A 19,519-nucleotide genomic window follows, 5' to 3' on the forward strand; every position below is an offset into this window, starting at 1 on the left:
TCTGACCCCACGCCTGCTCCCGGCCTTTCCTTAACACAACAACCCCGGAGAGCGTCAGCAGGGGAATGGCAAGTGCTCCCCAGGCCTGTGGTCGCCAACAAAGACCACACCTGCTCCACCGCGCCTGCCTTCCCTGCGCACGCGAAAGCCAACGCGCTCCATGTTGGGTTCCAGCTCCCAGAGCCAAAAAATGAAGAGCAAGACCAAGGGCTCTGTGCTGGGGAAAAAAAATCAAAACCATCGAACACACCAGCTCGCTGGCTGAGACTGGACTGGCTCCTCTGGGTGCTGACGGGAGGCCAGGTGATCTTGGTACAGCGGTCTCCCAGGCAGGCACCAGAAAGGCGACACAGTTAGGCAAAGCGTGTGGCCTGCACCATCAGGACGGGTTCGGCAGAGCCAACACCTTCGCTTTCTATGTGTATTCAGTCATTCATTTATTTCTCAAGGTGTGCACACTCAAGTATCACGCTGGCCAGGACAAGCCGTGGTTCCCAGGTCTGTACAGGTCCTTCTATGGCTGGGGTCACAGACAACTTCAGCGCTAGCGCACCACACGCACAGAGAAACAGGAAGCCTAAAACCCCAAGCCACTCCAAGAAAAAACCAGGGATGGGGGAGGCAATGATGCAGCATCCCGTGGGGAGTCGGCGCGCGGGAGGGGACAGAGGGCGGGAAGCAAGCTTGCTTCAGTCTTCGTCAACAGTGGTGTCCGTGTGGCGGTCAGGGGATTGAATTGAACAGGTCCTTTAGGAAGCTCTCCGGGTCAGTGACTTCTGAGAGGAGACCTAGAAAACACAGGGCCCAGGCTGGTTAGGAGCGTCGCGCACAGCCCCACTGAGTCACGGCTGGTGCACCCACACAGACCACGCTGCGCCCCGGCAAGCTCGGAGGCAGCCACTCGCTGACACCAGCAGTGAATGGAGAGGCAGTCACCGAGCACACGCCCTGTTCTGCTGCAGGGGAAGTGGTGAGAGGCCAGCCCGAGCCTGGGGTGGAGGATGTGAACCTGGCTCAGGTAGAAGAGCTGCCAACGACAAGAACCGAATATTCTGAAGGGAGCACGCGCCAGCCTCTCCCTTCTTCTCAGCAAGATCTTGGACCAACGCGAGGCTGATGCGCTGCGCTGGAGGGCGGGGAGGGGCAGAGCAGACAGGGGGCTGGGTTCTCCTGAGCTCCGAGCCCACCACAGTCCTGAGTTCCTGCGCACGCGGTCCAAGCGCAGGAGCTCCACTTGTCAATCATCAGACGGAGACCGTGCAGAGCCATGTGATGCCTCAGGGCGGGCATGAAATGAGACCAATCGTGTGATAGTGCCCTGTGCACAAAGGTGCTAGGTCCCTACAGAGCCCCTAGAGCCCACCCCTCCTCACCAGGCAGGGCACAGGAGACACAGATGTGGAGTGGTTAACCCCGCTGGCATGGCCACAGTCAAACCAAAGTCACTTCCCAAGTCCCTGCACTAACCGAGGCAGGAGTGGCACCAAGTGTTTGGAGCTGGCACTGGAAGGTGCTGTGCATTGGAGCAGGGTGTGTCTGCTGCAATGACACTAACAGCTGAAACCGGGTAAGAAGCTGACTGAGGAGGGGCAGGCCAGTGGCTTCTGCCCGGCAGGGGCCATGGCTCTCCCCACCATCACTAGCTCAGGGCTGATGCAGAGCCCTGGTGTTCACAGCCACAGTGACAGGGTCCCCTGTGACAGGCACAGGGCTCCGCACTGAGGACAGAGAAAATTAAGCAGGCGATCTGCTCCGAGTCAGGGCTAACTTTCTGGGGAGAAAGCACGGCATGTGCTCACGTTCAGGCTGAAGAGACCAGAGAGGGGTGAGCAATTATCAAAGACACAGAGGTGGGTGGGGTCACGCATGGCTGAGACCACCCAGTGCTTCCGAAAAAGATGGCTCAGTCGGCGCTGAGCTGGGAAGATGAACCCGCTGAGCAGTACCGAGGCCTTCCGCAGACCTTGTTCCCGGGGAGGGAAGCAGACAACATGCTAACAGAGACGTCCTCCCAACACTGGCACCTTGGGGAGTTCCCGCCTGCTTCTGCACAGTGTAAAATTTCTACAACGACCATCAGGAAACAGCGACGCAAGCTATCGGGACAGCACCCAGATCTGCTGCCCTCTGCTTTGGCTGAGTGGCTGAACTGATGGGTTACAACGTCAAAGTGCCCACAACCCAAGAGGAAGGGAGCTTTTAATCCTAGGTGGATTTTCCAAGCTCAAGTCACCTCCCCTTGCTGTCATCTGATGTTTCTTACGGAATCCAAACACATTTTCACGTGTCTGCAGTTAGTACGACAATTTGTCATACAAAAACTGCGTACACAGGAGAGAAGGATGGCCTTGGGCTGAGGGCCGGCCACTGTCACCCGGATGTCACCCAGGAGGCTCAGGATGCTCTGCTCTGACATTCCTCATCTGTTTCAGAATCTCCCAGGGGCAGCTGCGACTCAGAGGTCCCAGTCCCCAAAAGGCGGAGAAGAAGGGCACACTCCTATTTGCACTTTGATCCTGTGAACTGTCATTAACAGCCAGAACCACAAGGGGGCTCTATCATCCTCTAGCTACGCTCCTGTGGGCAGCAAGTTAACCTTCAAAGCCTCAGTTACCCGCTCTGTAAAATGGAGGTAACCGAAGTTCCCACCTTACCCAGGGTGGCCTCAACTGGGCTGATGGACGGTGAGCAGCCCAGTGCTGGGTGGCACACGGTCGAGCCGCTGCTCCCACCAGTAGTAGCTCACAGGCTGTGCTGCCCGTGGTTACCTCTGCTACGTGAAGACCAAGCCCTGGGCCTCCCCACAGAGGACGGGTGGAGGAGGCCACCTTGACACTGACCGGCCACGTCGAGGAACTCTGAGAAGGTCTCCACTGGCACGAACTCCTCCTGGAAGGTCTCCAGGGCTTTGTCGGCAGCCTCGTAGACAGGCATGTCATTGTGGCGGATGTACTCGGCCAGAGAGCAGGACCAGCCTCCCTCCGTGTTACTGGTAGGCACCTTCTGCAAGAGCCAACAGGAGACAGGGCTGGGCAAGCGAATGGCTCAAGGCAGCCAGTCCCCAGCCTAGCCAACCCCACACATCCGAGCTCTCCCTGGGGTGTGCTACCCCTTCAGGACCTTTACTCTCACTGCGTCGCTTGGACCTACAGCTCCAACGAGCGACTGCACTGTTTCCTCCCTACAGTCACATCTGCGTGTGCAGACTGAAGGGAACTGTCGACCGCTCCCAGGATGCACTGCTTCCTTCAGAGGGTGAAAGGATCCCTCTCCAGGCATGGGCAGCGGCCTGTTACTGGACAGTCTGCAGTGAGTGTCCCACGGGCAACGGGGGCTCACGAGCAACTACGGCAGAGGTGGGAGGGTAGACTTTCCTGTAGAAGTGGGCTTACAGCAAGGCTGAAAACATAATGCCGCCCCCCCCCACGGGAGAGCCAACTACGTCTCAGGAGCAGAGCACCCCCAGGCCAGAGAGGAGAGCCACCTGGATGCCGTGTCCTTACCTTAAACATGTTGTAAATGAGATCGACGAGAGCCCAAAACAGAAGGGAAGAACGGTAGGTGGAATAGTCCTTCACGGCCTTGTCTGCCAGCCTGGAAAAGAAAATCAAGTCCCATCCCATGAAGTCCCCAAGAGACTCATGGGACAGAGCAGAGCACTGGGGTGCCAGGCAAGAGTCCCTGTAAGCAACACGTCACGTGGTCCCAGCTACTTGCCCGACCTCTTGGAGAAAAGCAGCCACAGGCAAGAAATTCTGAAGACCTGGGGCCCAGCGGCTTATTTACTACGAGAAGGTTCCATGAAATGCATCTGACTGGCTTAGTACTCAACTTCCAAATCTGAGGAAAATGAGAACAGGACAACGGCAATCAAAAGCCTCTTGGGGCTGGAGTTGGGCACAGCGGATTAAGCCACCACTTGAGACACTGGCATCCATATCAGAGTGCCAGTTTGAGTCCCAGCTGCTCGGCTTCTGATCCAGCTTCCTGCTAATGCTCCTGGGAAGGCAGTGGAAGATGGCCCAAGTAGCAGGGGCCCTGACACCCATGTGGGTGGTTCCTGGCTCCTAGCTCCAGCCTGGCCCAGACCTGGCTACTGAGGTGATTTGGAGAATGAACCAGCAGATGGAAGACCTGTCTCTTCCTTTCTTTCTCTGTTGCTCTGCCTTTAAGCAAATATAAAGACAAATAAATACATGTCTTTTTAAAATAAAGGTTCCTGGCGTAAATGTGAAGGAGCCCCAAGTTTCCTTATGTAGCCCCACACAAGCTCATGCACTCAGTGGGCCTAATTAATTAAGTAGAAAACAAGGCTCTGTACTTCAGTCTTTCCATTCCCATCAGGAAAGATTTATCATCAGTCAGAAGACCCAAGCCAGCCAAACATGGGGATTTTCAAATGCGTGTTCTGTGACAAAACAGCCAGCTAGTAGAATCTGGTGTTGAACAATAGCAGGGTCTCGGGTGAGATGTGCAGCCACCTCTGGGCCCTGGGATGTCCCAGAACTGTTCACCACACTCCTTGGTTTCCAGCTGTTATCTCTCTACTTCACCTAGTGGTTCAGTTCAGGATTAAAGACAGTGCCTCGGAGCGCAGGGGTGCTCGCACAATGTTCACGGCCTTCTCAGGAGACACTCTCGGTTCAAGGAAACAGTAGAGCAGCTAGAGCCACCATGAAACAGAGAAAGACCAGACTTCTCAGGGCAGAGGAAGTGAAATACCAGGGTCAGGGTTAGGTTTCTATCATCTAACACTCCATGAGAAACTTCATTTACAAACTGCCACTATATCTATCCTAAGTCAAGGGTAGACCAACTCTTGTCCCAGAGTACCCTAAATCTTAGAAAATATCCTACGACGAAAGGGACACGTATCAGAATGTTTGGTAACATGCATGTTGCAAGTGTAAGAATCGTGAAAACGGGCTGGTGTGGTGGCGAAGCGGGTAAAGCTGCCACTTGCAACGCTAGCATCTCATATGGATGCTGGTTTGAGTCCCAGATGCTCCGCTTCCAAAATCCAGCTCCCTGCTAATGGCTTGGGAAAAGCAGTGGAAGTTGGCCCAAGTCCTTAGGCTCCTGCACCCACATGGGAGACCCAGAAGAAGCTCCTGGCCCTGGCTTCAGACTGGTCCAGCTCCTGACATTGGCAGCCATCTAGGGAGTGAACTAGTGCATAGAAGATATCTCTGACTTACAAATAAATAAATAAATCTTCAAAGAAGAACTGTGAAAATGGGACAAGTATAGATGGTATTTAGTTCAGACGCTAAAACTACCTGGCCTCAAGTGCAGGAACTACCCAGCATGGGACAGCCACTCACACCTGCACTCACTGTTTAATTAACTCCCAAGACATAAAGTAATGGAACAATCCCTTGTGTGTTGAACTGTGCTTCCCACAGCCTGCTTCCACTCCAGTGTCCTCCACTCACTCTCTCCTCTGCCTATGACGCCTGCAGATGCTGCAGCCTGAAGTGAAAATGAAACAAAGTGGCCTTGCATGAGGACAATCACTTTCAGACATCACCGCCGAGGCCGTGAGGGAAGCTTATCCAACTCCAGGTTTCGATGCCGGCAAGCTCCTGGAAGAGGAGGACCATTTTCTCCTGACTAAAACATGCAGGTCAGCTCACCTTGCTTTGCGTTTCTGTGTCTGCTCCTGCACCCACTCCATCAGCGAACACAAAGGCCTGCCTGCCAGGGACACTGCCAGCAGCAGGGGACACCCTCCCAACGCCTTCCTGTCAGGAGTCTTCCTGTGCACCGGGCTCACGGGCCTGGCCCCTGGCCAGCCAGGGTCCTTCCCTGGAACCGTTCTGCTTTGGGGAGCAGGCTTCCCGAGTGATCCTGCCCCACTCCACCCCCGAGAATATGGCAGCCACAAGCGTAGCTCGTACTGGATCTCCTACGCCAGCTGTGACAAGCTGGCTTCTTAACTGCGGGACAGTCAGAGCTCCTGCCCGACAGCAGCTGCTCCACTGGCCATGGATGCAGGCCGGGTCTGCCCTCTCAACTCCCTGGCGTCCTCCTGGGCTGAATGCTGATTTCTAGCAGCCGGCTTACAATCACTGCTCTTGGGAAACAGTGGAATGTGACACCTTGGGGCGGGCGGGGTTACACAGGAATCTAACAAGATTCGCCCCCTCCTACTGTGCATTTGGGGTGCCCACAGACAAGCTCCCAGCGGCGTTTCACTTGGTTTGCCATTATCCGGGGCCCAGGAGTTCCCGCTCTGCTTCCATGTTGACCTACAGACTTAGAAAGACCCTCTGGGACACAGACTTAAGGATCCCAGGGGAGCAGCAGAATCACAGGGACAGACTTTCCGGAAACGAAGACTTGCGGAGCCCCCCCCCCCCCGCCCCCCGCAGCTCCCAGACAGACAGTTCAGGGCAATATCAGCAGAGCCGTGCCCATGGGTTGGCTCTGCACAGCCATCAGCAGGGTCACCTCAAAGAAATGGTGGCGCTTGCTGTTCGCAGACACCTCCCAACTGACGGAAATCACAGCACAGGTCACACACACAGGGCCACTGCCTTGCTGAGAGGCATCCTCTTTGGGAGGTGTGCACACCAGCAGGAGAGTGGGTCCAGAGGTAAAAGGCGCACAGAGGTGGTACAGGTGGGATGGGAACAGAATGGGGCGGGGCTGAGGGTCAATGAGTTTTTGACCAGAAAACTCCCAACTGTGGCTCCACTGAAACCTTCCTACGTATGCCCAACCCAGTAAGAATCCATCTGGCCCCAGTCTCAGCCCCCTGATGGCTTCATCTTCTCATTAGCTGTATCACTTGTGCCTGGCAGCCATCCTCTGAAATTTTCTATAGCAGGTGAGCCTGGCTCCACCGTGCCAGTGGCCAGACACAAAACCCAGAGGCCGGGGCTGGCGCTGTGCCTCTGCAGTGCTGGCATCCCATATGGGCACCAGTTTTGAGTCCCAGCTGCTCCACTTCTGATCTAGCTCCCTGATGATGTGCCTGGGAAAGCTGCGGAAGATGGCCCAAGTCCTTGGGCCCCTGCACTCACGTGGGAGACCCAAAAGAAGATCCTGGCTCCTGGCTTCGGATTGGCGCAGCTCCAGCTGTTGTGCCCATTTGGGGAGTTTAAAAACAAGAACAAAAACCCAGAGACCAGGCAATTGCCAGCCACTGGCCTAGCCTCTTGGCCTGACAGACTGAAGTCCGTGCCAACTGCTGAGTCAAAAGAGCAAGCCTCGGCGTAGCACACAAGTCTTGAAACACACCAGGCAAACAGCAGCTCTCTGAAACAAGTACTGACCTGGTGGCACCCCCTGGAGCCACTGCCCGGGCCTGTGAGGTCACCAGCAGCCTCCGCAGGATCTCCAGGCGAACGGTTCTCCACTGCTCAGGGGGCAGGACGTGCAGTGCTAGCGCTGTGAAGTAGTGGGGCCCGTCCACCTCAAAGGCGCTTTCCACCCACTTCTCCTTGGGCTGCTCCAAGAAGCCTTGGAGGTTCTTTTCTTCTCGGGAAGTTGCTCGGGTTCTGGAAGGAAAGGGGTACGGGAGCAGGATTGGGGGAGGCAGCAGCAGCCAGGAGGGGAGCAGGACAGGCTTGATGTCTGTCTCTCTGCAGTTTCTTTTTTTTTTTTTTTTTTTTTTTTAATTCTTGACAGGCAGAGTGGACAGTGAGAGAGAGACAGAGAAAAAGGTCTTCCTTTTGCCGTTGGTTCACCCTCCAATGGCCGCCACGGTAGCACGCTGCGGCCGGCGCACCGCGCTGATCCGATGGCAGGAGCCAGGTGCTTCTCCTGGTCTCCCATGGGGTGCAGGGCCCAAGCACTTGGGCCATCCTCCACTGCACTCCCTAGCCACAGCAGAGAGCTGGCCTGGAAGAGGGGCAACCAGGACAGGATCAGTGCCCCGACCAGGACTAGAACCCGGTGTGCCGGCGCCGCAAGGCGGAGGATTAGCCTAGTGAGCCGCAGCGCCGGCCCTCTCTGCAGTTTCTGACTGAACACTCCCCAACCCCAACCGCGAGGCCTCCTTCCTTCCTCCCGGACAATCCAAGCGCCTTCTCCCTCCCAGGCCCTCCTCTGTGACAACTATCCCGACCTCCCTGTGGTTCCAACACAATTCCAAACAACTAGTGACTCCTGAAAGCCTGCTGCAGGCGCACGGACACTCCATGTGGGACTGTCCTAACCACTGGGAAGCCCAAAGTCACCAAGCTCGGAAGTGAGGGAGCAAAGTTGCTTCCCTACCGGCATTCACAACCTCAATTCTCCTGCACTCCAGCAGCCTTTCGACATCCCAGGGGCTTGCACCAAGTATGTGTCTGGTCCCGTCCCTTAGGCTCCCTACTTGGGTTAGCTTCCCTATGGCCCGTGCACCCTCGCTCCTGAGAATCGTTTCTCCCAGGTGAACCCTGCTTCTTGTCCTCGCTCTCACCAGAACTGCAATGACGATCACAACAAACAACACCAGGCACCACTCCACGTGCTCTGTGTGGATCCTCTCGTTTGAGCCTCACCAGAGAAACAGACGGCTACCAGCACTGCCCCAACCTTACAGAGGAGGAAGCTAGTACAGAGCCGGCAGACCTCGTGTCCAGAGTCACGCTGGGGGCAGAACGCACTGCTGAACCCAGGCAGCCTGGCTCCGGAGCCTTCCATGCTGACGCTCTACTGCCCTCCTCAGGAGAAGCTCTGACAACAGCTCGTGGAGCGGGCACTAAGAAGTCACTGAGGTCCTTCCTGACGCTTTGCTTCCGGCTCCACTCTCCTTAAGGTACTCGCGTGCCAGGCACACTTGGTGCCCTCGCCTACGTCCACAGGGAGACGACAAGCACGACACCAGCAGTCACTAGGATCCCTGTTCCCAGGGCTGCACGTGGCACTGCCAGACGGGGCTGTGGGAAGGAGGGCAGGGTGCGAGGCACCAGCAGAATGGGCGTGGACACAATGCAGGGGTATCCTGGATGAACCCACAGGTCAGGTGACGTTCTGCCACTACAGGACTACTCAGGCCCCACTCTGGCTCATGGTAGCCAGGGTGTGACACACTTTTGTCTTCACATGCAAAAGTTTCACCATCGGCACCTAGATGCCCTGAGACCAAGCACACCAATGTCAAGTAGCTGGCTAGGGAGACAGCCTGTAGCAGAGTGCCCCTCGACAAAACTTTTGGCTCAGCCGGACTGACCAAGGCCACTGTGACAGAGCCAACTCCCTGTCCAATGAAGGGACACAAGCAGGAGTTAAAAATGCCTGGCATGGGGCAGGCACTGTGGTGCAGTAGGTTAAAGCCCCGGCCTGTGGCACCGGCATCCCATATGGGCGCTGGTTCAGGTCCCCGCTGCTCCACTTCCAATCCAGCTCTCCACTATAGCCTGGGAAAGCAGCAGAAGGTGGCCCAAGTGCTTAGGTCCCTGCATCCGCGTGGGAGACCAGGAGGAAGCTCCTGGCTCTTGGCTTTGGATCAGCTCAGCTCTGGCCGTTGTAGCCACTTGGGGAGTGAACCAGCAGATGGAAGATCTCTTTCTCTCTGGCTCTACCTAACTCTTTCAAATAAAAACAAAAACAAAAACAAAAACAAAACAACCCTGGCATGTGAGAAACATGGAACACCTGAAGTCTGTAGAAATTGTTTCCCTGGCTGAGTCTGTTCTCTCCATGCAGAAGGGAACAGTCCATTCCACCTTAAGGCTGCCAAGAGACACGTCTCTGCAAAAACCGAGGGCTGGCGGGGGCCCAGGAGTACTGGCAATCAGCCCTGCTCGGGCCTGCTGCACGGCTTGCACAGTGGGAATGTCTGTGAAGCCAGGTGTTTCTTCCGACAGCCCCTGCGGCTTAGCAGGTGATGTAATGTGCTGATGGAGACCTGCCTTGTGTTTTTAACAATGAGGCCTGCAGTCTCACAAGGAAAGGGGAGGGAAGGAGAAAATAACACTGTTGAAGAGGGAGGATCAGAAAGAACAAGAGACAGGCTGTCCTGCTGTCTGAACTGCGTGCCGGCCACACAGGCGGGCAGTCCACAGCTTTGCCATAGGTGCCAGGCCCTGCCCAACAGGCCTGCAGCAAATGGGGCTTACAAGCACAAACCCATTTAAATGAAATCAACGTGCTAAGGCATAGTAAACCTCTTAGTCTACTTTTAAATTCTTGGGTGGAACAAAAGGATATTCCCTACCCCCTCTAAGTGCTTCTTTAAAATCACACTTTCAGATATCAACCTAATGTGCACTGGACAAAAAGACCATCTGCTGCCGCTGGCTGCCTCCTCGGCTGACCTTCCCAGATAAACCTTCACCACCCCCTTCCCCCTTGCACTTGCCCGAAGCATTACGCACTGGAGAGGAAGCAGGGACCACAAATCCAGCTCTGCACTGAGGAGACGGGCCCTCAGTTCTGCTGCCCCTCCCTGACAACAACCCTCCCCTGTAACAACTCCTATGTCCTGGACTAAAGATCACAGTGCAGCCCAACCCTTGGCCTCTCTCAGCTCACAAGAAGAATCTTCTAAGTAGCAGCAGTGGCTGCATCAAACCAGAGACTTCGATGGCCGGGCTGCCCTCAGGACTGAAGGTCAGTTAAGGGATGCAGCTCCTGGCTGCCCACACTGGGAGATGGGACAGTACTGGAAAGGAAGTCACCCTTGCTGCTATGTTCTACGTGACTTCAAAAGACAGATGAACCTCCCCACCTCAACAAAGGCTCCCTGGAACTGGTCAGGGAGGAGACAGGAAGCTGGGGCAGAGGGGTGTGGGCTGCGAGGTGGGTGAGCCAAGAGTCGCCTGCAGGTGATGGGATACTGACGTGTTCAGGACATAAAGCACAGTGTGAATGATGTATGGGATCAGGTGGATGTTGCTCTCCCGGCCACCCCCGCCGGTGTCCGCACTGAATGACTGCTCCATGGCGAAGCGCAGGAACAGCAGCTTGATGTCGTGGATGTTGAGCTGGTACGTGGGCTCCCGCTGGCCCGTGCATTCCTGGAGGTAAGTATTGTGCCTGCAGAAAGCAGAACGTATGCTGGAAGTGAGATTCCAGGTGAAAGCCCAGACTGGAAAACAGAGCCCCACCTGGGTGCCCCTAGCCTGATGGCCTCAAAGGTGAATAAATGGACAAGAGCAAGGGGACGCCCACGACGGGGCTGGGCCTGCAGGACACGGTCATTTCTGCCCATTCCTTGGCAGACTTCACAGGACACAGGGAGGCTATCTATGAAAGCACATTATGGAGGAAAAACAGCAGAAGTTATCTGGTCTGACAAGGTCATCTCTCCATAAAAACAAGCTCTTCAACCTCCGAATCAAAGGCTTTCAGTACTCACTCCCATTCATCTGGGCCCTGCTTATGTAACTGGGTGACCCTGAGTAAGTCACCTCAATCTCTTTCATCTGCAGAATGGGTACAACAACAACACAGAGTAAGCACTCCAATCCATCGCTCATTTTTACTGTCCCTGCTGCCAGGGGCCCATGTCACGGTGAGGACCTCTTCATCCCTGAGCTTTACAACAGGGCATCAATGCGACACGAGGCCCCTGGGGAGGCTTTAGCTATTCTTGTCTGGAATTTACAACCACAGAGGCTTCACAGGAGCCCAATATCGCCCCCAACACTGAGCCACTTTCATTACTTAAACATCAGAGCCACCTACCCACTGTACAAAAGAACTGGGAAATCCTGGCTTCAAGGACCAAGTCAGAGGTTGGAGGCCCCAGGTCTTAGGTTGCAAGATCAACAGAGGAGGGGAGAGCGTGAATCACTAGATATTTTACCCCATGCCTCAAACGCTGAGGGTGTTGGCTGCTGGCACCCTGTGGGTGGGCCACAGTAGCCACCCCTACAGTAAGCCCTCCTCCCCCATCCGCAGCTGCTCTGGACAGCACCCCAGTCAACAAGCCAGGAGAGACATGGGTTCCCGTGGAGGAGACAGGAAATGGTGCCATTGGTGGCTGGGCTCATAGCTACCTCCTGGGAATCTCCTCCTTTCTACCAGAAAAATGTGCAATACTCACCTTGCCAAGCAAGTGGCAAAAGCTGATTCAGGGACATGGGGACCCCAGACAGGAAGGAGCCCATTGCACTTGGTGTTGGCATTCTGAAGGGCAGCACTTTCCCACTCTTCCCGGCCTCGAGCCAACCTGGACAGGTAGGAGAGCAGGGACAAGTGACTGCTGGAATTGACTGAGTGAGTGGGACAGGAGAGGAACCACCCGCGCTCCTGCCCCTGTGGGAACAACTGCCTGCAACCTCGACAGCACATGCCAGCTTCCCTGATTCAGGCAAGACTGCTCTCACCTCCGGCTGCGGAGGGAAGCTCGGGAACCTACATGGTTTAAGGGCGAGCACCCTCAAGGTTGGCAGTGCCACTGCCTCCAGGTCCAGGCCCACTCGCGCCTGCTGCAGAAGCCTGCTCTCCAAGAGCCGGGCCTACCTGACAGCAGCAAGGTGGCAATCGTAGTGCACGATGTTGAAGTGGGACACGGTGCTGTAGCCCTGCTGTTTCCGAGGCTTGTTCTCCATCTCCTCCAAGGCTACCCGCTTCGTGAAGGTATAAATGCCCAGCACCTTGGTAGGCTGCAAAGACGACAACGTAAGGAGGCGAGGTGAGGACAACGTCCCAGGGAGGCTTCGGAAGGCAAAGCAGAGCAGGGGAACTGAGTGTCTGTCTCCCTTCTGAGGCAGCGCCTTGGCACTATGGCTGCTGAGGACGTGTGGGTGCTGGAGAGTGGGTGAGGTCAGCCCCTCAGCCACGGGGTAAGCACTTGGCCAGGCACGGCCTCAAGAAGAGAGGAAGGGGGTGCTGTGCAAACAAGCAGAAATGCAAGCCTAAGCTAAGCTGCCTCACCTGTCTGAAAATGACAAAAAGGGCTGACCGACAAGTCACTTGCTCTCCAAACGCTGCCAGGCGGAGCAGGGGAGCCTGTGCTACCACAGGACCAAGCAGGTTTGCACGGTGCCTGGGTGCCGAGTACTGAATGCGTGCTGGAGAGGAAAGGGCCGTTCTGCAGCCTGCAGGAGAGCAAGGAGGCCCCCCATCCTTTCAGGGATGATCTGTTCGAATGAGCGAGGGGCAGGGTCTGGTCTTCTCCCCAGGTGCCCTGAATGGAAGCAGCATGGTATGTTTCTAAAAGCTCAGCTTTGGAGTCCAAGGAGCCTAGGCTGGAATTCTGGCTCTGACTCTGTTTTCTTAACCAGAAGCTCGGGCATTTTACATGGGTTTAAAGATAAAATTATCTAGTTTATATCAAGCTCTGGGCCTGAGGCCTTGTCTACAAAGAGAATCTAAAGGGGGCTATTTGTGAGCGAGAAGCAGGAGGAAGACCAATGTTCCCATCAGTGGTCCTCCAGTCAGCTCCCAAGATACCAGCCTTGACCCTGGCCTATCAAGCACAAGCTGCTCTGCAGGAGAGAGAGGCCACCTGGAAAAGGGGCAAGGCTGTGTGTCCTCAGGCCCAGGCAGAGCCCAGCAGCTGTACCTGGAACTTGTAGCCCTCCCTGCAGATGCAGCACGTGAGGCCCGGCTCCTCGATCAGCTCTTCCATCTGCTTCAGGAGTGCCGTCTTGGTCACGACCTGGCCCTTCTCGTTCGTCTGCAGAGGGACCCAGGAGCTGGGTCAGAAGAGCATTTCCACACGCCCTCCTACCCTAGCCAGGAGACGCATGGAGCAGTGTGCCCTTCCACACAGACTGCAAGGACCGCTGCAGCACGAGGAGAGCCCAGACTCCTCTGTTCTCTCCTTCCGACAGGAGCCGCTGAAGCACAGGAAACCACCCAGTGGGAACCCTGGAAGGCTGCCATTTGCAAAAAAAAAAAAAGCCCCTTTTTGCGCCAGCAGCACCGAGTCTCAGCTGCCAAGGGCCATTCCAAGATCCATTTCCCACGTGTTAAGCTGCTGACAACTCCACTGGCTGCGAGAATGCTCTCCTGGGATTGCTGCTTCCTCCCAGGTGGGACCCTGAAAAGGGCAGAGTCCTTGTGTCCAACAGACCCAGGTCCAAAATCCTTTCAACTGCGTTTTAGTTACAGGCTCAGGTCTACTGAATTCACCTCTCCATCTCAGTTTCCTCTGGAAAATGGCTATAATGTCAACTTCACAGAACCATTGAAACAAACGCTTAAAGGAAGAACCTGAAGCACACAGCAAATCCTCAATGAACTGTGGCTGTGACGCCCATTTTCACTATTACTGTGAACGGGCTCCGCTCACTTTACTCGTCTCCTCTGGAGGCAGAACAACAACGGCCACACCTCTGTGGGTGCCCAGCACACCCAGTTCCCGCCTCCTCACCTTCCCCATCCTCGGCCCCAGTTCTGTCCTGAAGCACAGATGGCCATGCCACAGCCACCTCCTCATTAACTAGGAGGGCAAGCAAGTAGGGACTGAGGTGGGGCCCTACCGTCATGCCCAGAGTGCCCAGAGCCTTCTGCCGCATTGCCATGGCCATGCGCTTCTTCTCAGCCCGGGTCTCTCTGCGGGCCGCGTCGATCTTCTTGTTTACATCAGGGTGTTCCCGCAGTGCCTCTAACAGGTTCTCTGCCAGGGTCCCAATGCCCTCGTCACTGGACACCTGCTCCAGTTTATGCAGGTTTGTGATGGAGTCAGTTCCAATCAGAACCTGCGAGAAGACCAGAGAGGTATATATGCCTCCAATTACAGACAACCCTACCAACAGGTGCAGTAAGAGCCTTTGATTCTGAACAGTCATCTCATATGGACACCAGTTCGTGTCTCGGCTGCTCCACTTCTGATTCAGGTCCCTGCTAATGGCCTGAGAAAAGCAGTGGGAGATGGCCCAAGTGCTTAGTCCTCTGCCACCCAAATGGGAGACCCGGATGTGGCTCTTGGCTCCTAGCTTTAGCCTGGCTTAGCCCCAGCCATTATGGCCACTTGGGAAGTGAACCAGCAGACAGAACACTTCTAACTCATTTAAATAAAATAAATCTTTAAAAAAGAGCTCCTCTTCCCTTTGACCCCCTTCCACACTCTACCTCTCACACTGTTGTTCCATTCTGGCTCCCTCTAGACTAAATGCATGTCCAAAGAAAAATGAATGGTCAGGGTGTGAATAGCAAGTATCTAACTAGATAAAACCTTCTAAAGTAAATAATCCACTTTACTAAGAATAAGCCTGGAAATCAGCTGACTTGTACTTTAAGCTCATCATGTCTCTGGCCAAGTTATAACTCTGCTGCTTAATTTACTCCCATGCAAAATAGGATATGGAAACATAGGAAAAATATTTACCCAAAGATGTACTAATTATGACTATATCCATTGAGTCTAATAGTCTAATAGTTTAGACTATTAGAGACTTGTGCCAGATACATGAAATCCAGTCACTAAACTTCTGGATAGATTATCAGAACAGACTATTAAATGAGAAGGGGACCAATATTCAATGAAGGAACTATAAACAGGAAAAGTATCCAACCCCAAGGATTCCGGATACTCAAAGTTAAACCATCCTATTAGAAAATGGGTGAGGGACTGGCGCTGTGGCATAGTGGGTAAATCTACCGCCTGTAGTACTGGCATCCCACATAGGCGCTAGTTTGAGTCTCCACTGCTCCACTTCTGATCCAGCTCTCTGCCAAGGCCTGGGGAAGCAGTAGAAGATGGACCATGTCCCTGGCCTCCCGCACTGCACCTATGTGGAAGACCTGGAAGAAGCTCCTGGTTCTTGCCTTCGGATTGGCACAGCTCTGGCTGTTGTGGCCATCTGGGGAGTGAACCAGTAAATGGAAGATCTCTCCCTCTCTCTCTCTCTCTCTCTGCCTTTCTGTAACTCTGCCTTTCAAATAAATAATACATCTTCAAAAAAAAAAAAAAGAGAGAAGAGAAGAGAAGAGGGGTGAGATTTGAACACTGAAGACATTAAGCACAGAATGACATTCAACATCATTAACCAACATGAGAAACACAAGCTAACCCCAATATGAGACATCACTGCACGTCTACCAGAATGGTATAAATTAAAAAGAGCCACTTTAGCACTGTGGCATAGCAGGTTAGGCCACCACCTGCAGAGCACACATCCCATATGTGCACCAGTTTGAGTCCTGGCTGCTCCACTTCTGATCCAGCTCCCTGCTAATGCACCTGGGAAATCAGTGGAAGACAGTCCATGTCCTTGGGCCTCCGCACCCACATGGGAGACTCAGAAGCTCCTGGCTCCCAGCTTCAGCCTGGCCCAGCTCAGGCCATTGCAACCATTTGGAAAGAGTAAATCAGCAGATGGAAGACCTCATTCTATGCAACGCCCGCACCCCGCCCCCCAATTCTGCCTTTCAAATAAATAAAAAGATCTTAAGAAAAAAGAAAAAGAGCCATCAACTACTGGCAAAGATGTAGAAAAACTAGATCCCTCACCTAATGACTGTGAACAACTATAAATGATACAACCACTCTAGAAGTCAGTTGAGTACATTTCACAACACTGATGCAAACTGCACTGGCCATTTATCCCAGAAAAATGAAGACTGATATTTATGCAAAACCTCATCAATGTTCATAATGACTTTATAAGAACAGCCCCAAGCTGGAAACAATCCCAATATCCTATAATCAATGAATAGCTAAACAACTGTGATAACCCATACTCTGCAGGAAAAAGGAATAAGGAATCGATGCATGTGCTGACCGAGATGAATGTCCAGAAAACTACAGAGTGAAAAAAGCAGCTCTGTATGTAACATTCTTGAAATGACAAAAGAGAGAAGTGGAGAACATGTCAGTGGCTGTCATGTTTTCATCACCGGTACACAGGGTGAGGTGGATGTGGCTATGAAAGGACAACAGGAAGTACTTGTGATGAAACTGTCCTGTATCTCGACTGGATCAAAATCAACATTCTGGCCATGATGTGCGCTGTTTTGCAAGATACTGGGTAAATCATCCACACATTTTCTCTGTGTGTGTGTGTGTATATATAATATATATATATACATATATATATTATATAATATATATTATATACACACAGTATATAAATTTATATTTATATGTTATTTATATTATTTATATTTATATTATATATATTATTTATATAATATATATATTATTTTTTCATCTACTTGATAGGGAGTGTATGTGTGTATATGTATATATATATATATATAGAGAGAGAGAGAGAGAGAGAGAGAGAGAGAGAGTTATTTTTTCATCTACTTGATAGGGAGAAAGAAAAAGAGAAAGGGGGGGGCACGGATTGTATCTTCCATCCACTGGTTCACTCCCCAAATGCCCACAACAGTTGGGTCTGGGCCAGGCTGAAGCTGGGAGCTGGGAACTCACCCGGTACCCCACACGGGTAGCAGTGGCCCGAGCACTGGAGCCATCCTTCGCTGTATCCCAGGATGCAGAAGCAGAAGTCGAGTAAGCAGAAGCTGAACTGCACTCAGACATGGGATGCAGGCATCCCCAGCAGTGGCTCAGGCAGCCGCACCACACAGCCTGCCCTCTGAATTACTTCCCAGCCACGATTTCTCTAACTGTGAACCCACAATTAACTCAAAACCTGTGACTGAAAGAAAAAAACGAACCTGGCCCTCGCCCCTGTTGCAGGGCCAGTTTGTGTGGACTAACAGACATCAGTTCACTGCAGTGGGAAAGAGACGAGGAAATGCGCTGCAGAGTGACACAGGCAGACCTCCCCCAGAACGAAGCTCTCAGCTGCCTCAGGCCGAGCAGAACGCGGGAGAGAGGGTAGTCAGAGGGCTCAGGGACTCTGGCCAGAACCCAGTCTGGTCACCACCCTTATAGTTCAACTGCCACACAGCGGACCCAGGAGACAGTGAAGCCCCACCTTAGAGTGATCTGAATGAGAAATTCAGAAATACAACTTCCTCCCTGCACAGAGGTGAACTAGCTGACCCCCGAGGCCCTTCAACTCCAGTCTCATTCCTAGGGCAAGTCATGTCCCTAGTGAATCAGGCGGCTGTATTTGTTCAGTCAGAGGCAGACAGAAGAGAGGTGCGCAGGGCTCTCACCCTGCTCGTCCTGTCTGCAGAGTGAGGTACACGTGCACATCAGCTACTCACCTGGGTGGCAGGGTGCTGGATGGCCAGCCCCCGGAGAAGCCTCAGGATAAACGGCAGAGCTGGGCGAGACAAAAACTTTTTCCAGATGTCAGCATCCAAACTGCAGAGCAGAGGAAGGCCCGTTAGCAGGTCCAGGAAGCAAAGACTACCTAGAAACCAGCTGTTAGTTCTGGCTTCCCTGAAGTTGCAGTGCTTGTTCAAACACAACACTCCTAGAGTGTCATAAAGAATCACAAAGACCACCCAGCTCCGCTGTGAAGTCCCCACGAGGTGAGTAACTGAAGAGAAACCAAAACATGAGCTCTTTCCCCACAGCCCCTAAGGACTCTGCAGTGGCTGAGTGGTCACTCTGAGAGCTTCAGAGCAAGCATGAGGCCTCAAGGAGGGGAAGGAAGCAGGCATGAAGCGTGCATACACCAAGATGCTGTGGGGAAGCAAAGGGGAGGGGAGCAGCCCTTCAGAGGCAGGGATTCCTACTTCTTGGCACTGGGGATGTGCTTTTTCATGTAGTCAAGGGCATTCTGGGTGATTCCCTTCTGCAGGATCAGATCCTTCAGCTGATGCCCGTTGCTGTTGTTCTTGATGCCGGCTGCTATCTTACAGAAGCAGTCCAGGAAGACTTTGTCATCGCCGCTGTGGTCTTCATCGTACCTAGGCAGGAAGAGCAAGTCTGAGGGTGCGACAGGCAGAACACAGCCCATCAGGTCACTCTCTTGGTGAACAACCTTCAACCAGCTACAGACCTAGTCAAAACCCCTTCACACAACATTAAGACCCTTGGACCTGGCTCCTAGCATCCCCACCCCACCCCCACTCAACAAGTGTCTCTTGCATTTTCACACCCTCTCCAATTTGTCAGACCCCTTCCCATTTCACCAACAGCAACACCTCTTTCTGGCCAGTTGCTACTTGAACACAACGTACTTTAACTATTGACTCCCCAACTAGACTGAGCCCCTTAAAAGCCAGATGTGGCACACAACAATCTATGAGAAATTCAGGTGATTCGTCCTTAGTCCCAGAGGGCTAGCTGAGGACTTTTGTGTAGACTCCTACCTAGCTGTAGGAACCCCAGCTACATACTTATCAAAGTTGCAGTATGGTTTGAATCGCTCCACCAGGATCTGCATTTTCTCCACCTCTCCAAAGGAAAGGTATGGGATAATGCGGAGCAGGCCCTGGAGCACACTGGGGTTGGAGCGCACAAAGGTACTGTTGATCTGGTCCAAGAGCATCACAAGTTGATCCTTGTCACCCGTCAGGAGGAGGTTTCCCTGCAACAAAGAGAGGGGAAGGCCCTTAGTGAGGTCAGGACTGTGGTTGCAGCCAACAGCTGACCACAAAGGTCAACCCATCCATCTAGAGCCACCAGAAGTGGCCCAAGGAGAACTGTGTCCCAGTACCTCCTAGGGAATAAGAAACAGGATTCAGTGTTACTCAAGTTAGGGTCTAAGTTTCTGGGTGGTTCTGTTTACAGTCTCATTCATTCAACCATTCAATCTCCTCT

General features: G+C 53.4%; 1 protein-coding gene across 2 annotated transcripts in view; it reads right to left on the bottom strand.

Moving 5' to 3' along the window:
* Window positions 1-388: 388 nt before the first annotated feature.
* UBR4 (ubiquitin protein ligase E3 component n-recognin 4) overlaps window positions 389-19,519 on the bottom strand; it is a 157,591-nt gene continuing 138,460 nt past the window's right edge. For both annotated transcript variants that reach the window (XM_062190527.1, XM_062190526.1), the window contains exons 95-106: window positions 19,096-19,286; window positions 18,490-18,663; window positions 18,013-18,112; window positions 14,370-14,588; window positions 13,448-13,561; window positions 12,403-12,545; window positions 11,984-12,109; window positions 10,777-10,971; window positions 7,281-7,505; window positions 3,504-3,594; window positions 2,841-3,003; window positions 389-788 (exon numbers count right to left, since the gene is read on the bottom strand). In XM_062190527.1, coding sequence (XP_062046511.1) covers window positions 724-788; window positions 2,841-3,003; window positions 3,504-3,594; window positions 7,281-7,505; window positions 10,777-10,971; window positions 11,984-12,109; window positions 12,403-12,545; window positions 13,448-13,561; window positions 14,370-14,588; window positions 18,013-18,112; window positions 18,490-18,663; window positions 19,096-19,286 — 1,806 coding nt within the window. In that variant the 3' untranslated portion in view covers window positions 389-723. The remainder of the gene's footprint in view (window positions 789-2,840; window positions 3,004-3,503; window positions 3,595-7,280; window positions 7,506-10,776; window positions 10,972-11,983; window positions 12,110-12,402; window positions 12,546-13,447; window positions 13,562-14,369; window positions 14,589-18,012; window positions 18,113-18,489; window positions 18,664-19,095; window positions 19,287-19,519) is intronic.

This window comes from Lepus europaeus, chromosome 5, assembly GCF_033115175.1.
Source record: "Lepus europaeus isolate LE1 chromosome 5, mLepTim1.pri, whole genome shotgun sequence".
NCBI lineage: Eukaryota > Metazoa > Chordata > Mammalia > Lagomorpha > Leporidae > Lepus > Lepus europaeus.